Source organism: Epinephelus fuscoguttatus, linkage group LG1, assembly GCF_011397635.1.
Source record: "Epinephelus fuscoguttatus linkage group LG1, E.fuscoguttatus.final_Chr_v1".
In the NCBI taxonomy this organism is placed as follows: Eukaryota; Metazoa; Chordata; class Actinopteri; order Perciformes; family Serranidae; genus Epinephelus; species Epinephelus fuscoguttatus.
Genome location: NC_064752.1, coordinates 20,048,475 through 20,068,920, shown reverse-complemented (window position 1 = coordinate 20,068,920; position 20,446 = coordinate 20,048,475). Strand labels below are relative to the sequence as shown.

The 20,446-nt window shown below is 41.9% G+C and overlaps 2 protein-coding genes across 2 annotated transcripts in view; one reads left to right on the top strand and one right to left on the bottom strand.

Annotated features, from left to right (window-relative positions):
• The window catches only part of col2a1b (collagen, type II, alpha 1b), a 69,351-nt gene extending 59,850 nt beyond the window's left edge, over positions 1 to 9,501 (top strand). The window contains exons 44-54 of the mRNA XM_049577169.1: positions 1,153 to 1,260; positions 1,541 to 1,594; positions 2,146 to 2,253; positions 2,856 to 2,909; positions 3,705 to 3,812; positions 4,120 to 4,173; positions 4,313 to 4,420; positions 5,076 to 5,364; positions 5,657 to 5,844; positions 6,731 to 6,973; positions 7,800 to 9,501. Of these exons, the coding sequence (XP_049433126.1) occupies positions 1,153 to 1,260; positions 1,541 to 1,594; positions 2,146 to 2,253; positions 2,856 to 2,909; positions 3,705 to 3,812; positions 4,120 to 4,173; positions 4,313 to 4,420; positions 5,076 to 5,364; positions 5,657 to 5,844; positions 6,731 to 6,973; positions 7,800 to 7,946 (1,461 nt within the window). The 3' untranslated portion in view covers positions 7,947 to 9,501. The remainder of the gene's footprint in view (positions 1 to 1,152; positions 1,261 to 1,540; positions 1,595 to 2,145; positions 2,254 to 2,855; positions 2,910 to 3,704; positions 3,813 to 4,119; positions 4,174 to 4,312; positions 4,421 to 5,075; positions 5,365 to 5,656; positions 5,845 to 6,730; positions 6,974 to 7,799) is intronic.
• Positions 9,502 to 9,630: 129 nt separating this feature from the next.
• Positions 9,631 to 19,519, bottom strand: LOC125889314 (leucine-rich repeat-containing protein 3-like). Its single transcript, XM_049577179.1, is given in 3 exon segments — positions 9,631 to 16,961; positions 16,964 to 17,066; positions 19,071 to 19,519. Coding segments are annotated over 2 exon segments (858 nt in total). The 5' UTR covers positions 16,994 to 17,066; positions 19,071 to 19,519; the 3' UTR covers positions 9,631 to 16,133.
• Between the last annotated feature and the right edge of the window lie 927 nt (positions 19,520 to 20,446).

The window sequence follows — 20,446 nt, the reverse complement described above, 5'->3', positions numbered from 1 at the left end:
TCTAAATATTTGCTGATGGATCTGGTACTAGGGATTGGAACTAATAAGACTTTATTGATACCAGTGCCATTATCAGTTCTGCTTATCGGTTTGATTCTTGATCAGTTTACTTTGTGGAAAAAAAGTAGGCCTACAAAAGTTTTCTACGTCAAAGCCACGACGACACTTGTTCACTGTTTCCTTGCTCATCTCCCTCCCTGTGCAAGCATGGAAGGTCAAGCTAATGGCTGAGTCGAGCTGGCTGTAGCAACAGTCATCATCTAAAATTAATTAAATGAGAGAAAATTTGTACAGCATTTGTTTTCATGTAGGTTTTGGAAGCAGTGGCACTCTTGCGTAGAGTTCTTGGAATTAAAGCCCATGATGTGTAGAAAGATGTTTTGGGATATTACTGTTGTTTCCATCCTTACCTGGAACATTACAAGCAGCATTGTTGCCATCTTTCTTCGCAAAATGAAGCCACGCTTTGGACCGTTTCTGTCTTCCCGCCATGACTCTTTGTTGCAAGTTTCCAGCATAGACATCAGTTTGACGTCATTGTTTTGCAATGTGCGATTTCAGAAAAATTACGGCAGAATCAATAAAGGGAATTGATGAGCTTGGACCCATAAAATTCCGATGGATTTGACTATCTGGAAGCGGTTTTTAACAGGAACCCGTTTTGATTCCCAGAATCTGATCGGCCTAACTGAATATATCTGATTTGTTGTTTTCGGATTTCAATTTTGCAGCAAAACCTAAGCTTTTAAGATGTATACAGGCTGTGCAACAACAAGGCTTTTGACACGAATTTTATTGTTGTCATTGTGGGAAAAACTCTGAAATGGATTAAGACCATCAGATTTTCAAGCTGTCCTGTTAACCTGTGGTTATAAGTGTAGCAGGTCTTTACCCAGGGGTCACTGCTGATTTTACAGAAAGCAACCACTCAAAATGTTTAAAATAATATATATTAGAAAAATGTATGTATCAACCAGTGGGTGAGGTGATCTGACCTTAGCTGGTCACTGAGACATTTCCAAAACCAGGGATTCACTCGGATGTTAGACTAAATATATAATTACAAAAATGTCAGTGGGTGAATTACATGATGTCTTAAAATTTAACAAATTTAGTCTATGTGTCTAAATGAGTCCTCTTCTCTCCTTCCAGGGTGAGCCCGGAAAGCAGGGAGCTCCTGGTGGCAGCGGAGACCGTGGACCCCCTGGACCTGTTGGACCACCTGGACTCACTGGACCTGCAGGAGAGCCTGGCAGAGAGGTCAGAAAGTGGGCAACACACACCCTGTGTGGTTCACATTTGCCACATTGTATTCAGTCTGTTTATATACCACAACTGAAATGGTAGAATTTTGGCCTGGAGGCCAAGTTGATTAAAATTCAGAGCTGTTTGCATCATGTATACATTTGCATTGTGTTTACACTGTATTATGAATGTGTTTCGCTGGAGCAGGGTTCATTATGCAGCTGATCAGTATTCAATAGGACATCTGGCTTGGTGGAGGTGGAAGCTATTAACACTTGAAATTGTCATGTGACAGGGCAACCCTGGATCTGATGGCCCTCCTGGTAGAGATGGTGCGACTGGAATCAAGGTGAGAAAAACACAATCAGCTCACATAAGACACAGTAGATCAGAACCCCTGTGCTGTAGGATACTGCTCCCGTTCTGTGGCATCAGTTTTCAAATAAGCTTTTGCTCAGGATAGGGATTATGCTCTTATGTGTTGCAAATGTGAAGAAATTTGAATTGCATTAGTGACAGAAATAGGTTTGTAATTGGACTGGCTGACAATACCATCTGATTCAAATCACGTAAACCTGCTGCATGGAGAGTTTCCATTCAGCGTGTTACGCCTAATTTCCCCACATGGGTTGAATATTAGTATTATTTAAGTGTGAAGCCAATCAGCACTGGTGGGATTGAATATCTGAAACTGCTTGTGAAATACGTGACTTGGTATTAATAACCATTTTGTTCAACTATCTGAGCAAAATCTTAATTTCATGATCATTATACATCTGAATTGATACACAGTAACCGTGTACACAGGGATGAAATTAATATTCTCCACAATATTATTATTGTTATCTCAACATTTCTAAATCTCTAAACCTTTCTGCTGTCCTGCTCTCTGTGCTTTAGGGTGATCGTGGTAACACCGGTCCTGCTGGTGCTCCTGGTGCTCCAGGCGCTCCTGGTGCTGGCGGCCCAGTCGGTCCCACCGGCAAACAGGGCGACAGAGGAGAGGCTGTGAGTAGGAACTTCAACACTTGTGACACAGTCTATAAAAATACAGCGATGTCTCTTTCTGAGAGTGAAGTTGTTTCTTCCTGTTTATTAAAGAGCAGGCGTCATTTATAAGAAGTGGTTTTTCACCTGCTGGGGATAGCTGACGTACAGAGGAGGATGTCTCAAGTGTTTCATCCTTGACTGACTGATAACCGCCGTATTTACTTTTCTCATTTACATGGCATTTATTCAGGGTATGTCTGCAGAGGCGTACCACTAGTTCAACATTTTTTTGTTACTTAATTATGCACCTTATTGTCTTATGTAAATTTTTCTTATACTAGAAGACATGATTGACCTTAAGGGTTAACCGGCTGCTTTTAGAAAGTTGCACTCTGTTGTTAAGTTACAGCGGAACTGACTGAGTCATAGAGGTAGATGACGACACCATTTAAATACACACTGGCGTAGCTGAGAACATGTAAATAGCCAATTTAAAAAGGGAAATTATGGGAGCAATCCACAGACATATATAGTTCATTTTAACAGCAAACAAGGGTCTGTCAGTAATTTGTGCTTGTACTGTAACATCAAAACCTTCAATTTGTTTCTCTCTCTCACAGGGTGCACAAGGACCCTCTGGACCTCCAGGACCTGCTGGAGCCAGAGGAATGCCTGTATGTATCTTTCTTAACAGGAGCACACACAGTTTTAAATTATGTATAAAACAAAAATGAAAATAGGATTGATGTATGCATTGTACAAGTGAAATTAAGCTTCGAAAGTCAGCCTGCCAATCTAAGGCCTAGTCCACAGTACACAAGTGTTTTTGACAACTGGGTTTTTCCTCTTTTATTAAAAAAAAATCATCCACACAAGGACTGTTTGAGAAAATGTCTGTCCAATGAAGATGCAAAAACACAATTTAAGCACTCTCAACAGCAAACATACATGCGGTGATATTACTCTAACCCTAAAACAAGTTTGGCCAATCCCGCAAAGAAGAAGAAGAAGATGCTGGCAAATCAAAAACCTGAGTTAAGTGTAGCAGTGGCCTCTGTGGTGCATTCTGATGTCTCTGTTCCTCAATATAGTGGAAGAGTAACTGTGCAGTTATGTGTAGACATGTAAGAAGTCCTGTTGGCGAGGTTAGAGCAGGCACTGCTTTGACCATGTCCGCCACTGGCAAAATGTCACCTCATTTGTGGCACCACACAAAGGAGAACCAAAGCGCACACTCTGCCGTCTGAAGCCAAAAACTTAGTTTCCCCTGTCTACACATCAACACTGAAAACAGTCTCTGAACATCTTCTTTCAAAAGGTCAACTTTCAGTGACTTAAAACAGTACAACACAAGTACCCGTGTACATGTGGACGCCTAAGACAGAACTAAAATCATGCTCTTCTAAGGCAACAAGAGAAACACATTACTGTAAGTTTTCCTAATTAGGTTGTTTTCCACTTGTTCTCAGGGACCTCAAGGACCCCGCGGTGACAAGGGTGAGGCTGGAGAGTCCGGTGAGCGAGGACAGAAGGGACACAGAGGCTTCACTGGTCTGCAGGGTCTGCCCGGACCTCCGGTAAGCATCTAGGCTGAATGTAAATCTATCTGTGCTCAGACCTTTTTGTAACACTGGTCAAACTACTGAAGATGATCCTTGTCTTGCCTTTAATGGATTCATTTCTTGTCGTCATCACTCTGATAGTAATAATACAGTATGCATCAGGATATCTGCCTTTGTTGTCACTTATCCAGATCCAGGTTGCGGGAATTTAATGAATTATATCATTAGAATTTGTTACATACTTCTGGGAAGTGCCACAAAAAGGTATATATATATAATAATAAGTCAGAAACGTTAATGTATGTCTTTATTATCTGTTCAGGGTCAAGCTGGAGACCAGGGTGCTACTGGACCTGCTGGACCTGCTGGACAAAGAGTGAGTACTAACACCAGCAAAATATTTGGGTGTAATATTCTGAATATCACTTTGAATTAAACAAACTAATGAAATGTTTCCTCACACGCGGCGTCTGTGATGTTTAACATCAAGAGTTTTGCTCCATCTGTGTGTGTAGGGACCACCCGGCCCTGTTGGCCCTGCTGGAAAGGATGGTGGAAACGGTCTGCCAGGACCCATCGGACCCCCTGGACCTCGTGGTCGCAGTGGAGAGACCGGTCCCGCTGTGAGTAACCTCTAGAGCTGTTGCATTGATCTTCCACTGAAAACAGGCTAAAAATATCTCTTAGCCAGCAAATGTAGCTCAAGTAATATTTTTTGAATTACCGTTGGTTACAACCCGACACTGTGTATAATATGTTACACGTATGTTACATGCACGTGACCAATTATACATTCAGGAATTTGAAACACCCTCAGACTAAGCAAAATCAGTAAGCAGGTCTAAGTCATGCTGTTACAGGATATGAATTGAACGCAGTGTTTAAATACATCCCACGTGATGTGACCTGTTAACATACTGCACATCACTGAGGCACCTTTATAAATAGATCCGATTAAAGCAAATACAGAAATTAAAAAGGTGATATTTAAATGGATGCATAAAAACAGGAGGGAAGGCAAAACTTCCTTTAAGGTTAAATTAAATAGATGAAAGAGGGACTCCAGTTGGCAGCACTTGAGCTTGTTTGCGACATGTGCATTGTTGAAACCAAGAGTGAAGTCCTAGACAAGAGAACAGATTGCAGAACAGATTGCAACGTTTCCTGCACCCACTGTGGGAGATGAGAGGGGGACTTTTCGAGTCTGACTGTGAAGACAGAATTATCCACCATTTGTGAGAAATGAGACTACAACCCTCCATCTTCTTCTCCTCTCAGGGTCCCCCTGGAAACCCTGGACCCCCCGGTCCTCCAGGCCCCCCCGGCCCTGGCATTGATATGTCCGCCTTCGCTGGACTGGGTCAGACTGAGAAGTCCCCCGATCCTCTCAGGTACATGAGGGCTGACCAGGCTTCCGGAAACCTCCGTCAGCACGACGCCGAGGTCGACGCCACGCTCAAATCTCTCAACAACCAGATTGAGAACATCCGCAGCCCCGAGGGATCCAAGAAGAACCCGGCTCGCACCTGCAGAGACCTGAAGCTGTGCCATCCTGACTGGAAGAGCGGTGAGTGACACCGAGGGGAATTGGTCAAATTGGGATGAGGTGATAAAGTTGGCTGGAGTTAGGTGACATTTTACATCAGCAGCTCAGATTTGGTGAAGTCATTATTTAGGTTAAATATAGTTTGTGTAGTCTGGCGGTGTTTGGATGTGGCTGATTCAGAGTCTGTTTCTGAGATATGAGGATTACACAGCATTCCATAGCGTCATGCGATAAGATGTCAGCTTTTTATGCAGCCAAAGAGAGGGTTTAATACGAAACTGATGTGTTTTTGTTTTGTTTTTTCCTCCTGTAGGAGAGTACTGGATTGATCCCAATCAGGGCTGCACCATCGATGCAATCAAGGTCTTCTGCAACATGGAGACAGGAGAGTCCTGCGTCAAACCTAAGCCTGCAAGCATCCCTCGCAAGAACTGGTGGTCCAGCAAGAGCAAGGACCGCAAACACATCTGGTTCGGAGAGACAATGAATGGAGGATTCCACGTAAGTGGCACCATAGTATTTATCTTTCTGCACAGTTGAAATACACCCTCTTCTACTTTTAGTACTGTAATCTAGTCACAGTCTTGCACACCAAGTCCGTATTTTTTTTGTATGCATTATTTTAGCCTGTCATCTGACAAAAATCATTTCATACAGAAACCTTGCACACAGAGTCTGGTGCATGTTTTTGTTTTAATTGTTGCTAAAATTCACAGTATGAGACAAAATAGAGCTGTGAAGCAGTGACAATGATCTTATGGTCCTCTTACTTCTTGAAAGTAGAAAACAAAGGAAATATTGGGTCCATCTAATCCAGAAAATGTGTCCAGAGCAATGAGAGTTTTACCTGCTGATAACTGAGCTGCAGAATTATCCCGATCGTTTGCAGGTGACTGTTTCACAATGTCAGTGGTCCACTTTGATACGCTGCTAACAGAAAATCAAACCTGTTCTGAAAACTGAAATGACGAAGTGTAAACACTGTGTAAACAAATACGCAGCATGAGGTTGTATTTATTTTTAAATGTGCAGCAATTTCTGACAAAAAATCAGAAAAACAGACTTGGTGTGTGAAGGCTTTGACTCTTGAGATTAGGCTTTTTATTGGAAATATGGCTCAAGTCTTTTTTACAAAAAGAAATCAGGAAATTTATCCATTTCAGTTTAGATTATTTATTACCACCTAATGTGTGTTGGGATCAGCTTTGTGACCCTACACAATAAGTGGGTATAGATACGTTTCTCTAAAGACAAAATGTTGAAACCAAAAAGATAAGCCTTACTCGTCAAGGAATCCATATCAATTTATATACGCAAAAAACATACCAACAACAAAGACACTAACTATTCTTCTCACTTCCTCCTCTTTACCTGCGGCCCATTGCAGTTCAACTATGGTGACGACAGCCTGGCACCCAACACCGCTGCCATTCAGATGACTTTCCTGAGACTGCTGTCCACCGAGGCTTCTCAGAACCTCACCTACCACTGTAAGAACAGCGTGGCCTACATGGACGCCTCAGCGGGCAACCTGAAGAAGGCCGTGCTGCTGCAGGGCTCCAACGACGTGGAGATCAGAGCCGAGGGCAACAGCCGCTTCACTTACAGCGTGATGGAGGACGGCTGCACGGTAAGACTGGACAGAATCAACACACACGTATAGTGCACACAATATCTTGTGAATTTTTTACGTATGTACTGAATCAGGCGCACATCAGCATAGATACAGCAGGTGTCTAGTTATTGTTAGGGAGTGGGATCACCAAGGGGGAAACAGTCCTCTCCCCCAGGCTGTAAATGCTTAGAGAGCATGGTTTTTTAAACCCACATAAGAAACACTTACTTAAGATATAATTAATTAAACCTACCATAATATCAGTACCCTACAGCCATTAGCACTATGATGTCATAGACCACCCTGTTTTAGTGAATCCCATGCATGTTGTGAGATGGTATAGCAGCGCTAACGTTATGTAATGCCTTTAGCGTATGTTTTGATAATGTGCTATAACGTTATCACACAGGGATTTGCAACCTTACAAACTACAGGTCCTTTGAGGCTCACAACTTTTTCTAATTGTGGCTCAACAATCTAACACTGTTTGGATAAAGCATTAGATCATTTTTGTTGAACCAGACAGAGCCCCAAAGTTAAAATAGCCTTTAACTCTGGATTTTTAAGTATATTTGACATGCAGAAAGCCACACAGCAACTCTTTAGCACGGAAGTGAAGGTAAAATAGTATGTGGCGTTTTGTGAGCATTTCCACAAATACCATCTGTATCTTTGATATAATCATATTGAAATTACTCGATTCACTTTCCCTTCATGATGGACAGCATCCTCTCTCTCTCTCTCCAGTGTTTAGTCAACTCACAAAACCAATTAATTCTGTGCAATTTTGGAGAAAGTCATAGGTTATCTAACAGCCAGTGTGTTTCCTCCCTCTGCACAGAAACACACAGGACAGTGGGGCAAGACAGTGATCGAATACAGATCGCAGAAGACTTCTCGTCTGCCCATTGTAGACATTGCCCCCATGGATATTGGTGGAGCAGACCAGGAGTTCGGAGTGGAAGTCGGGGCGGTCTGCTTCTTGTAAAGAGCTAGGGATCGAAAAGAAGACAGAAGTGGAAATTTGCAAGAAATGAAACGAAAGAGGAGCACACTTCAGAAAGAGGAGGAGAGAAAAAGAAAAAAATCAAGACACTTTTTTTAAAATGGGACTTTTTTTCTAAGTAAAAAAGTGCTTTTTCCAAGTCGAACTCCGTAGGATATCTGCACTGAATGGCACCAGCAACTGTCATCTGTGATCCATCCAGCATTGCACCCTGCCCCCTATGGACTCCCCAAAAGCCCCCACTTCACCCTGGGTGAACAGCGACCCCCATCAACATCACCTCCCCCACCCCATGAACAAGATGGAGGAAGTATGAGGAGAGTAGGGGAACATACCAGGGAACTAGAGAGAGAAAAATGTGCTGGTGTTATTTATTTATTGTTTAGGTTTGGGTCCCCGGTGTGATAGGACTGAGTTTGTTGCTAAGTGATAAAAAAGCCCACTTACACATATTTAAACAAATAACCATATCCACCAGCTTCCTCTCCTACTTCCTCCTCTTTTCTAATCACCCCCACCACTCCTGTACCATCTCCACTAAAGCATACATATCTCTTTGAAACCAAAAATCTAGCTTCATAGAAAGTGCAGGTGTTCCTATTTCTACCACCACAGTGTGTATCAAAAAGTTACTGTGTATTATAATAAAAGTCAATGGTGCTATTGTTGTAAAACAGTCTGTATTTTTTAAAAACAACCAGATACTCAAATGTAGTGATCTGTATATATGTATATATATGTATATGTTTGTATACATATATATGCAGTTTCTCAGAGAGAGCATTTCGCCCTGGGATTTTGGATTTCAGGGTGATAAATGTCCCTGCCTCGCCCCACCCTCCTGCTTCAACCCCCACAAATGTGCCCATGATGATTTTTCACAATCACGGCATGTCCAATTTTGAGTTCATACTAAATTTCCTTTTTTAGTTTTGATATTTTAAAGCTACCTCACACTAAAAAAAAACATGACAAATCAAACTGAGGCCTTCTCCCCCTGAAGCTTTGTATACAAAACCCTTCATTTTCATATAAATATGACCATTAGGAGCTCGGTCATGAAAGCCCACTCTGCTGCCCCCACCTACGCATTTGCTGTGACCCCCATCCCTCTCTACTTCCACCCATCAGTCCCCTCACACAGGGCGTGCCCTCTGCCTCGGCGCACACACTCTCACTCACACACACTTGAAGAGATCCAGTGTTTGACTTTGTTGCTCCAGTTCTGCAGCCAGCGCAGAGGGCTCGTTTGTGTGAGGTTGTGTATATTTTTTATTATTAATAATAGTATTATTATTAATAATAATAGCATTATTATATTATTATTATGATCATGACTTGTTTTTGTTACGTTTTAATTAATGTAAATTGGAAATAAAAGACAAAACCAAGTAACAGGCTGAAGTTGCTTTTTATTTATGTCCTGTTTTTGTTCTCCCCCCCTGTTGAAAGATCTGGGGCAGTCAGTGGTTTGGACTCATCCCTAAGGAAATTCATTTTGAAAAAAAAAAAAAAAAAAAAGTCACATCTAAACATTTCACTGTGCCCTGCTGCCACTGTGTTTTTGTGGTGATGTCTGGATTATATTTCCAGGGGGAGAAACACCTCGGAGAGATGAATAAATGCGGGGGCCATTTTTGATTTTGTTGGTGATTTGTGGAGCCAAAAAAAAAAAAGGAAAAGTTGAAGGTGGAGGTGGTGAAAGTCTATATCATGTACTTTTATATATGTAAGATAGTTCTTCAATCATTTCCTTTAGCTTTAACGCATGGCAGAGTAGAAATAGGAAACACTGCCGACCATGATCAGCTCGTTCTGTGAATTCATAATGTCTTCCTGTACTTCTACACTTCTCTATATCTTCCTGCCTTTTTCAACTTACAGTAGCAATAAAAGGTAGAAGCATTTCTATGAACAAAGTAGAGCAATGTTTCTTTTATTTATTTTTTCATATATTTGTTGTTTTTCCTAAAATCACCTTTTGATAGCTCATTTAATGCAATGGTTTCCAATCTATGACTTTATCCTTGTTTGAATAACTATCGGCATACAAACAGGAGAGAAAACATCACTGGGACAGAAACACATCACCAATAAAAAGAATACCTGCAGAAAAATCTACACACAGAGGGCATGCTTGTTTCTTGATCAGCATCGATGTAGTTTAACAAGCCAAAGTAGTTTAAAGATTATATTAAAGGGTCTGAGATGCATTTGGAGAAACTGACACATTAACATTAGATGTTGTGACAGACAGATAAACATTCAGGAAATATTCTGAGTATGTAAAGTTACACCAACAGTGCATCACAAGTTTATCCACAGAGACAGAACAAATATCCAACTTCTTTTTTCCACTCTTTTAGCCTGTGGTCTACCAACCAAAACCAGGTTTTAACATGGACCAGTTATCATAACAACATCGACATTTTTCTACTCAAAGTTGAACTGACTCTAGCTCTAATTCACAGTATTTCTTCATCCTGAACAACGTTAACTTCAACCAGTCTTTCTCTGTAAATTACAAAGCACACACACACATTTAGCACAGTACATTACACAGAAAGATGTCTTATTCTAGGTTTTGCCTCAGCTCATACCACTTTCCCAACTTTGATAAAATGGGACACAGTAATGTTTTATTACATGTATGAACATTTATAAGTTTGCAAAACAAACTTGTCGCGGATTAAAGACACACGGCTGAGAGCCTACAGCCATGCTAGCGCCCCTGTGACGCTGCACTTAGGCACCGTGGTGCACTGAGCTAAATGCTAATGTCAGCATGCTAACATGCTCATGATAACAATGCTAACATGCGGATGTTTAGCAGGTTTAGTGTTGACCATGTTAACCAACCTAGCTTGTTAGCATGCTAAAGTTGGTTGTTAGCACTAAATACAGAGAAAAACAAAAAAAAGACATCGCTGAAGTTATTAGAGTTCATCCAGAGGGGAACATTAACATCTGTACCAAATTTAATCCATCCAATACATGACCAACAGTTCCCCCCTATAGGGCCGCGCTGCTAGCATGGCTAAAAACATGCTGGTAAACCAGTGGTTCCCAATCTATTTGGCTTGAGACCCCTTTCAACAAAAGCTACGATGGCGTGTGACACTCCTATATCCTTATGCCACATTCGTTTGGCAATCCAGGCCGATCATTCCTTGTCGAATTTATATGACCGTATGACACGTCTGATCTGAATGCATTTCATTGCAACAGTCCGGAAAACATGGCGCCGTGCCATAAGTTTGTTTTTGTTTGCATGATTGCTGAGCAACAGAGACTTTGCTGGTTCAAACCAGGCTACAACGGGCTTGCACAGACTTTTTTTCCAACACAAATCAACAGTGGAAATAGAAATGCCATTGCAAAGTACTTGTATGATTTTTACAACACAAACACTTAATTAAACAGCATATATGAGGACAAATTGAGGACAAATAACTTTGTTTACCATTCACAATGTGTGCAGCCATCTTCGTTGTGATGTCAATTCTACCGACTCGGTCTACCTGGACCTTGCCCGAGTTTGATGACGAGACCTCCGGGTAGAACGGGTGTTCTTTTGTACCTTTCCGGACCAGAAACCGTATCAATCCCGGTTCCGGCTACCAATAGAATGCAGCATTAATCTCTTATATAGCCAATAAAGTGATGCAGGAATGAGTCCTAAAACATTAAAATGAGTTAGCATTTTAGCCCTCCCAAATTTCTCATCTTGAAGTTAATGGGTTGTTTTGCATGGGTTTTAGGGTTAGATGCCTGAAATAAGGTCTGTGGTTAACACAAGCTTAAGATATTTACATGTTTTGTTCTACGACATAAAATATGTCAGTAAATACCCCGCTCAGTTTGAAGCTTTTACGTGTCTTAAAAAAGGCGGTTGCTAACAAGTAGGCAAATGAGACTACAGAACGTCATCACGCCGAACACAGCTTTACAGCTTTGAGGTTAATTAATGAGGTTAATTGATTAAAAGATTATTTTGCTAGTCAAGAAAGTTGCAGTTCGTCTGTTGAAGGCTGTGAAAATATGTAATGAGAATGACCACCCAGAAGTCACATAAATAACATCATAATTTTCTCTCACTGAAGCTGTGATACCTGTGTGTGTTGTACCCAGCAGGGTGTATTCACGTAAGTGATAGGTCTTGCTTGTTCTTTTACTTCCCAACTGATAAAAAGACCAGAAGTCACTGGATAAAACACACCAGGTAAGACGATCTTACATTTGTGCCAAGGTAATGGACATGTGGGTGTTGGTGCCATGTAGTGTGCCAGATAAGAGATTAACTACAACAAACCTAAAGTGCGACTTTCTTGGCTTGCAAAATTACCTTTTAATTTGACAAACATCATATGTGTAATTCATGGTACATTTTAAACAGGACCAAAAAATAATTTGTCTCTTTCAATTGCCTGACATATCTTTTTCCAAAATAAGTTCCAGGCTCCTGGGAAATGCACCAGGATTAGAAGCCATTTTTTGTGGAAGGAGAGGGACTTTGTCTTACTAAATCTGCTTGACCAAAGAGTGATTATTTTCCTGTTTTGTTTAAATATTTGTAAAAGGTTAGAAACTCTTTGGACTTCAGTGTATTACAAGAAAAAGTGAAGTTAATTTTGTGTTGTAAAAATATGTTTTTCCTGTTTTAATATCCTGTCAATAATCTTATGACCCCTCACAATGAATTTGCGAGCTCTTGTTGGGGTCCTGACCCTCAGATTGGGAACCACTTTCCCGAACACAAATTAAATGTTGCTGACTATCAAGCTGAGAGAGACCTTTTACAGTTTCTATCTGAAAACATTGAAAAATGACAAATGCTCATACATTAATCACACAATGCACCCTCTTCTCAGAGAATAATGCTCCACTCAAGTGAAATCAAAATAAGTGGCTGTTGCTCAGTCAGGCTTTGTTTCATAGTCAGTGCACATAGAGTATATGCGTCAGGAATGGCATTAATCTTGACATTACAGGCGTTAAATGTACTAACTGAGGAAAATATTCCATTTATTATCAGAATGTTTTTGCTTATTTTTTACAGTGGCTTGAAAAGGAATCAATTATGATAAAGCCAATGTGGAAAATGGGAGACAGGACGATTTGTACACAGCAATCAGTGCAGAGAGGACTGAAAGGAGGACTCGAGAGATTAATTACAGCTAAACTAACAGCTTCTCTCGGGATAAATGGCTATACTAATCTAATTCATGACAACGATCCATTTCTAAATCTAGCTGAAAATTCTCTGTACCAATCAGTGACAAGCTGTCCAGATATTTTAGAGCTGATTGCTGCAGCTTGGAGACAAAACACTTCACCTGCAGCTCTAATGGCTTCCTGAGAGGACTAAATTTAGATCAGCAGTTCTCCACTGGCACCGAAACCACTGGCTTAGTGACCGTGGATTGGGACAGGCCTAAATAGCATCCGTGCAAAATCAATGTTATCAAAGTAAAAATGGCCCGTAACAATGCGCGAAAACACTCCACACACACTCGCACACACACAAACGAAACAAGCAATTAGATGAGGACACACATTTGAGTTTGCACGCTCTCCCTCTTTGACCTGGTACACACACTCCAACTGATTACTGGCTTTCAAGTTTTCATTAAGGGTCAGTTGGTCAAAGACTCCTAATTAGCACTTAATGAAAGATAAAAGACCACAGTATGGGGCATGGAGGGAGAAGAATAGAGAAGGAAAGAAGGAGTGCAGAGGGAGATGGAAGGTTATAAAAGTTCAAAGAACCTCCTTTTCTTTCCTCCAAAGACTTATGTCATCCTTTCATCTTCTGCTGCTGAACTTTTTTATGTTTTCATTTTCACTCTTTTCGTTCAGTGCACAATAAGTACACAAATATTCTTCATTAAAGGGACAGTGTGTAAGATTTACAGGGATTTAGTGGCATCTAGTGGTGATGACTGCCGACTGCAACCAGCTAAAACTTCTCTCAGTTAGAATTCCTTCAGTGTTCATTGTTCAGGAGGTTTTCAGGAGCTGAATTATCCACATAGGTCTCCTCCTCTCCAAAACAAACAGACACAGTGATTTAAAAATCAGGGTTTCTCCTCCACTGTTTGGGACGCAGATGGGCTGCTAGCACCACACCTACTAATGTGAGCTCACCATTTTTCTCTGATAACTTAAGATCCAATTAAGAGGCTTTTACCAGGAGCCAAATTATTCACGGTAGTCTCACCACCAGACAATCAGATCTCCGCCTTCTGATAGTCTGGGGACACTCCTTTCTAAAGTGTGTTTAACACACCAGCGAAAACGGCCGGCAACAAAGTAACGCCTCTTGCATTTTTGAAAAGGACACGCCTTCTTGGAAACATGCGCTCCCCCTTTTCTCGTCCGCAAGGAAACAAACACACAGAGAGCTTGAAAATGGATGCTGAGAGATTTAACTCCGCTTTATCAAACGTGTGCTCATCCGTGAAGAAAATATTTTTTCCAGCGGATGTCTTAGTTACAACATTATTGAGCTAACTGGAGTAGTTTCATGTCGTATCCGACAACGGGAGGCTTTTAACAGATGACGTCCTGATGTTAGCTTTGCTGCTAGTGTTAGCTGTCCCTGTCAGCTGCAGCCACTGATGCTTTCTAGACATCGTGATTTCCCAAAACTGAATAAATACCACACATAGCAACACAAAACTGCTTTGCTAGCTCAATCATGTTGTAACTAAGATATCCGCTGGAAAAAATATTTTTTTTCACGGACCGTTTAATGAGTTATTACCTATTACAGACAGACATAGTAATGTTTGTTCAATCATTGTGTTTATAGACTTTACAAACATCGGATTAGTCTAAACGGTGATACAGTGATGTGAAAAATGTGATATATAGGCTATATATATAGCTAAAAGCTCTGCTGGTATTCTACCCGGAAGTATTTGTAAACAACAAGGCGATTCCCTCTAACGTTATAGTCCGGCCGGACGGATGAGTCATGGCCTTGCAACAGATTATGTTTGTTTCTTTTAGTTGGCGAGAATGTATCGCCGCAAACGCAACAAACATCCACTAACTTTGACGGTGTTTTCTGCGAGCGCGGCTGAGCCATTTTGTACCGCTACACATGTTTCTAGTGAGACCATGTTTACAAGCACAAGAGTTCAGCGAGCCACCGAAGAACCGCCCTGCAGATTTACTATTGGTTCTGCAACGTAGGGAGTTTTTTTAAACTCTGAAATTGTATCCACCCATCTAAACACAAAATCAGGGAGAAAGTCATCAGTCTTTAGTTAAGCAAAGCGTCTAAAGACTGACTTGTGAGTTTATATCCACAGAGGCCTTTTCCTCTCCAAAACAAAGAGACACAGTGATTTAAACCAGGAGAAACACTGAATAAAGGTGTTTCACCTTTAAAAAATCAGTGTTTCTCCTATGCTGTTTGGCATGTTACAGAAGGGCCAATAATGCAGCACCTGCCAACATTAGCGCCCCTTTTTTTCTCTGATAACTTAAGATCCAGACAGTTAGGAGGTTTTGACTGGGAGCTGAATTATCCGCAGAGGTCTCTTCCTCTCTAAAACAAACGGACCCTGTGATTGAAACCGGTAGAAACCCTGAGTAAAGCATTTTCATATTTAAAAAATCAGTGTTTTGACGTTATTATCACAGAGGGGCTGCTAACTATGGTGGCCAATGCAAAAAAATGAGATGCAAACGCAAATGGCTCTACCTAGAGCCAGTGTTTGGTTTGTCCATTCCTGGCTACTGTAGAAACAAAATGGTGGACTCCATAGAAAAGGAGCCGCTTCCTATGCAGATATAAGCAGCTCATTCTAAGGTAACAAAAACACAATTATTCTTATTTTCAGGTGACTATATGCGACAGAAATCATACTTATTATATTCCATTTCTGGTAATATATCCTCTAAATCCCACACACTGTACCTTTAAATTGAGAAAAGTATAATAGGTAAAGAAATCTAAAGAACAATGTGGTAGGTGGGCTCAATTGTAACAAATATAAAGAAATATTACAGTCACAAAAGACAGCTGTAAAGGGTTCATTTCCTCTGGATGAGCATCTTCCAGTAACTCCATATAGCAAGTTGTGGAATTTTATCAGTCGCTCTCCATAAAAATTCCATTTTCATGTTATTCCATTGAAGTTGAAGCTGAGCAGGAGTTTAGAAACCAGTGCTCAATGTGTCTGTCTCTGTGGGGGTCTTGCGTGGGCTGGGCAGGCTCTTCAGGTACTCCAAATGCCTGCGGGCCTCAGCTTGGTTCTGCCTCACGTAGTACACGACATACACGATGACCATGAAGAACCATACAAACATTGTCACCAGCATGGCTACATCAGTGGTTTTCCTCTGCAGGCTGCAGAAATTCACCCCAGAATCCAACAGTTTGACCATCGGTTGACCTGCGTGCTCGCCCTGTGACCCCGGGTCCTCCCACCTGCTGCCCTCACCAACCCCCCTCACAGAGCTCTCACAAACAATCCCATTCACTGTCTCAGGCTCCAGGTACAGAGTCTCCATCAGCTCCTGGAGGGCACAGTCACAGTGCCAGGGGTTGTGGTAGAGGCGTGTCTTTGCACGGGTGGAGCCGAACTCCTCCTTGCTGGCCTGCCTCAGCTGGTTGTGTGAGAGGTCGAGCAGGCGGAGCTCGGGGCCCAGGTGCTGCAGGGCCCCCGAGGCGAGCGAGTCGATGCGGTTGTGGGAAAGGTACAGGTCACGCAGGTGGACCAGATCGCTGAAGGCACTCTGTGGGATGTTTCGGATGTAGTTGCGTTCCAAATGGAGGGAGACAGTATCTGGTGGGATCCCCTCTGGGATTTCCCGCAGCCCAGCGTCTGAGCACAGCACCGTGGCCGTGTCCCAGGCACAGTGGCAGCTGTCCGGGCACTGGGGGAACACTTGGCCCCACAGAGCTGAGAACAAGAGCGAGACACGCAGCCATGAATGAAGATGCACTCCTTTACCTCTCCGTCCTCCTCCACTGACGATGGTAGACATCTCTCCTTGTGCCAGCCTGTGCACATCGCCTCACCATAGCACCCTGACACACACCAGGTCCCAATCACACACACACACAAACAGTCGCACCTGGAGGATCTGACAGATTGAGAGAAAAAAGGGGTCAGTGTGGAAAAGATGACGCTCTTTCTCTGTCTCTCTTTACAAACCCTTCAAACACATGCAATCAAAATACAGACAGGTGAGATTATGATGCTGAGCAGGAGCAGAAAAAGGTCAGTGGGTAAAAACGCATGGAGAGACACAAGAGGACAACCATTTCTGTTCAAGGAGACCATCCCTTGTTATTCACAGCAGCAGCAATGACAGTAAAAGTCATCTAATGAGGTTGAAACAACTCTCGTATTCCTGCATTAAAAGGACATGAATCATTATACGTGATTATCTGTAGTCCTGGCTGTGTCTTTTGTGCCTCTCCAATTTGAAACCAGAAGAAAAGCATCACATTACAGCCATCAATACGTGTTCATCTCATTTATCCCTCTATTTATTTTCCCATGATGCCATAGCCCCTTAATCATATTCCACGGGTGGAGACAGAGTGCACTGTAGGGATGGAGGATAGAGAAAGGGGGTGGGATCGATAGCCCCAAGTATTGCCTGCTACACTATTAACGGCAAGAACATCAATCCTGCCTGTGTCCCACAGTGTCAATAAGTGACAGAGCTGGGGAAAAAAAAAATAAGCCAGCAGTGGTCTGGTGTTAGCAGCTGCTCAGCGCTCCTGCAGTGAGGAGGCAAAAGTTAAGGGGAAAAAAAAAAAAAAGCAATCTGGCTAGACTCTGCATCCCGCCGACAAAACCACTGGAGAATACATTACATGTGTTATGTGTGTTATGTTATTAGAGCTGCTCAGGCTCATCTGTTTTGTTTTTTTTAATCCATATGTGGGTCTGTAAATGGTGTCGGCTTACCCAGACAATCCAATCAGGCGCTTTTAGAACATTTTTGTAGGACGGAAATCAAAACGCTCTCCTTGAATTGGATTAAAAGAACATCCTCTTAAATGTTATGCACACTCTGCTTTCTTTAAAGGTATCAACACCCTCATGTGTCTCTATTGTCCTGCACGGAAAGCATATACAAACAGTGGCCTGGGTTTTGGTTGATGTGCCTTAAAATGACATTGACAGACTGACACAAGAGTGTAAGTTTGTTTAAACATTGCAACAAGGAGTTTGGGGTCCTCTGCCAGCAAATTGTGGCATCAAACGCATCATTTCTTGCATTCCTATTCGTTTAAATGCCCCAATGTTTGCTTTTTGTGCAGCAATTCATGGATTACATGTCTTTTTGTCAAACTTAAAGTCCTCTGCTACTTTTATGTTGTCACTGCACATGTTCTAAATATTAAGAGGGACACGTCACCTTGCACACACCCAAAATCTACACCCATGAACAGACAGCCCTGGTCCAGTGTGTTTTATAAGCATAAGTGAGGATTTAGTCCACCACTCATTAACCAGTCCGTTATTAACATCCTGAATGCAGATGCATGCAAATCCCCAATTAAGAAAAATAATCACCGGCCGCATGAATGTGAATGGGAATGAGAAAGGCTTGCAAAGACAGGGTTGGGAGCAGAGAGGGACTCCCAAAGCAAATACAGATGGCACAGTGTGTTACTGCTGCAGTTTCCAATTATTTTTAATATTCCTCCTTCATTCTTAAAGTAAAGGGCATCATTTAAATGAGAAAATAACCCAGAGACTCTGCTCCCTGAGTCTGCTCCAGGATCAGACCTGATCAGATTAACCTGCACCGATGTCAGAACATTTACCAAGACATTTTGTTTATTGTAAATTAGGGACATTAATGTGGGGGAGAAGCAGGTCAACTGGACAGTCGGGAGGCAATGAAACCCCTGTATTAGCTTTTCGGTAAATGAAGGCGACTTTTGGATGACAAAAATGAAGTTTGTGAAGGGTTAAAATAAAGCTCTCTCTCTCTGTTATTAAAAAGTTAATGCGAATTAAATACACTATAAGCGACTGCAACAACAATGTGCTCACGATTGCCACATAAGAATATAACAGTGACTTATTTTATATACATAAAAGACATAATTCTATACAAACTTACCTGTGAAACTGTTTCCTGTGAAGTTTAAGATCCAGAAAACGGATAAAGATATTTTTCTGTCTTTGTTTTAGACTCCGTTTGCAGTTTTCCTGCGGTTTCCTCCCGACAGCTCACAGGACACCTTCCTCCTCTCCTTTAATGTTGATTATGGACAAACTCTGTGAGGAGCATCAGAGCTGGATCCGTGTGGTGTGTCGCCTGCAGACGGCTTCATCATCCCCGCCTGTCGTAACACAGGGTAGTTATAGCAACTAAGATGTGGGGCAAACTCTCTCTCCCTCCCTCTCCCTCTTGGAGTGCACGTGTGATTGTGTGCGCGCGTGTGTACCAGACAAGAGACCAACACGAGGTGTGTCACCAGGAGTTCTTGTTGTCCCCACACATGGCATCAGTCTCTCGGATTTCTGGGAAGACACGGGCTATACCTCCATATGAGATATTAACTTAATTACCTATAGGTGTAATTTGATTCTTGCTGGCTGCGCTTCCTGCAGAGCTTGATTGAATCCCAGGACGGTCCAGGTGAAGACACATTTACACTGTGCAGTTTTTTATACCTGTAATATGAAACCTCACCTGTAAACAGGCTGTTTAGGAAAGTATTATTTTCCATTTGAGGCTGTCATGGTGAGACAAACAGGATAAGTGAGTGATAGGGCTGAAAGGAAACATTAAAGGGAGGGTGTGTCTTCTTCAGTCACTCATGTGTTATTTATCCAGATTAAATATTAGAGGTCACAAAAGAGAGAAGACCTTATCTATCAAAACTATAGAGATGAATATCACAATAAAAAATAAAGACTGACTCAAACATATAAGTAACGCCACTCAGTGTTGGGAAGTTACTTTCCAAATGAAACAGGTTACAGAATGCTGTTTATCCTATTAAAAAGGTATTAAGTAATTTTTATTTTAATTCACCCTTCGCTAAGTCCCGCCCCTGGACGCAGACTGGTCAGTCAGAACATAGCATCAGGCGGCTCACACCAGGGTCCACCAACACAGCTGTGCGCCATTGACTCTAATGCAGTTGTTTCAGATTTCCTTCATTTTCAGGTATGATGCTCGTTACCTGGAGAGGTTGGAAAAAGATGACGTTTCTTCCCTGTTCCAAAACCAAAATCAAGCCCTGAAAAGTGTAGGGTTAGCTAGCTAGCTGCTGAAGATATAGCCTACTGAATGTATACATGTGCTGCTTTTGCTGTTTAATGATTGTAACAGTGAAACAAAGGCCGACCCTGCTGTACAGGAACCAGTGAAGGGAAGCAGGGAAACTTTGCTCATATTCAACCAGCTCTGTGTCATCACATTGTGTGCAGATGAATGTTGTTTGACATTCCAAATAGCCAACGTCTATAACAGCTAAATCTGGGCCA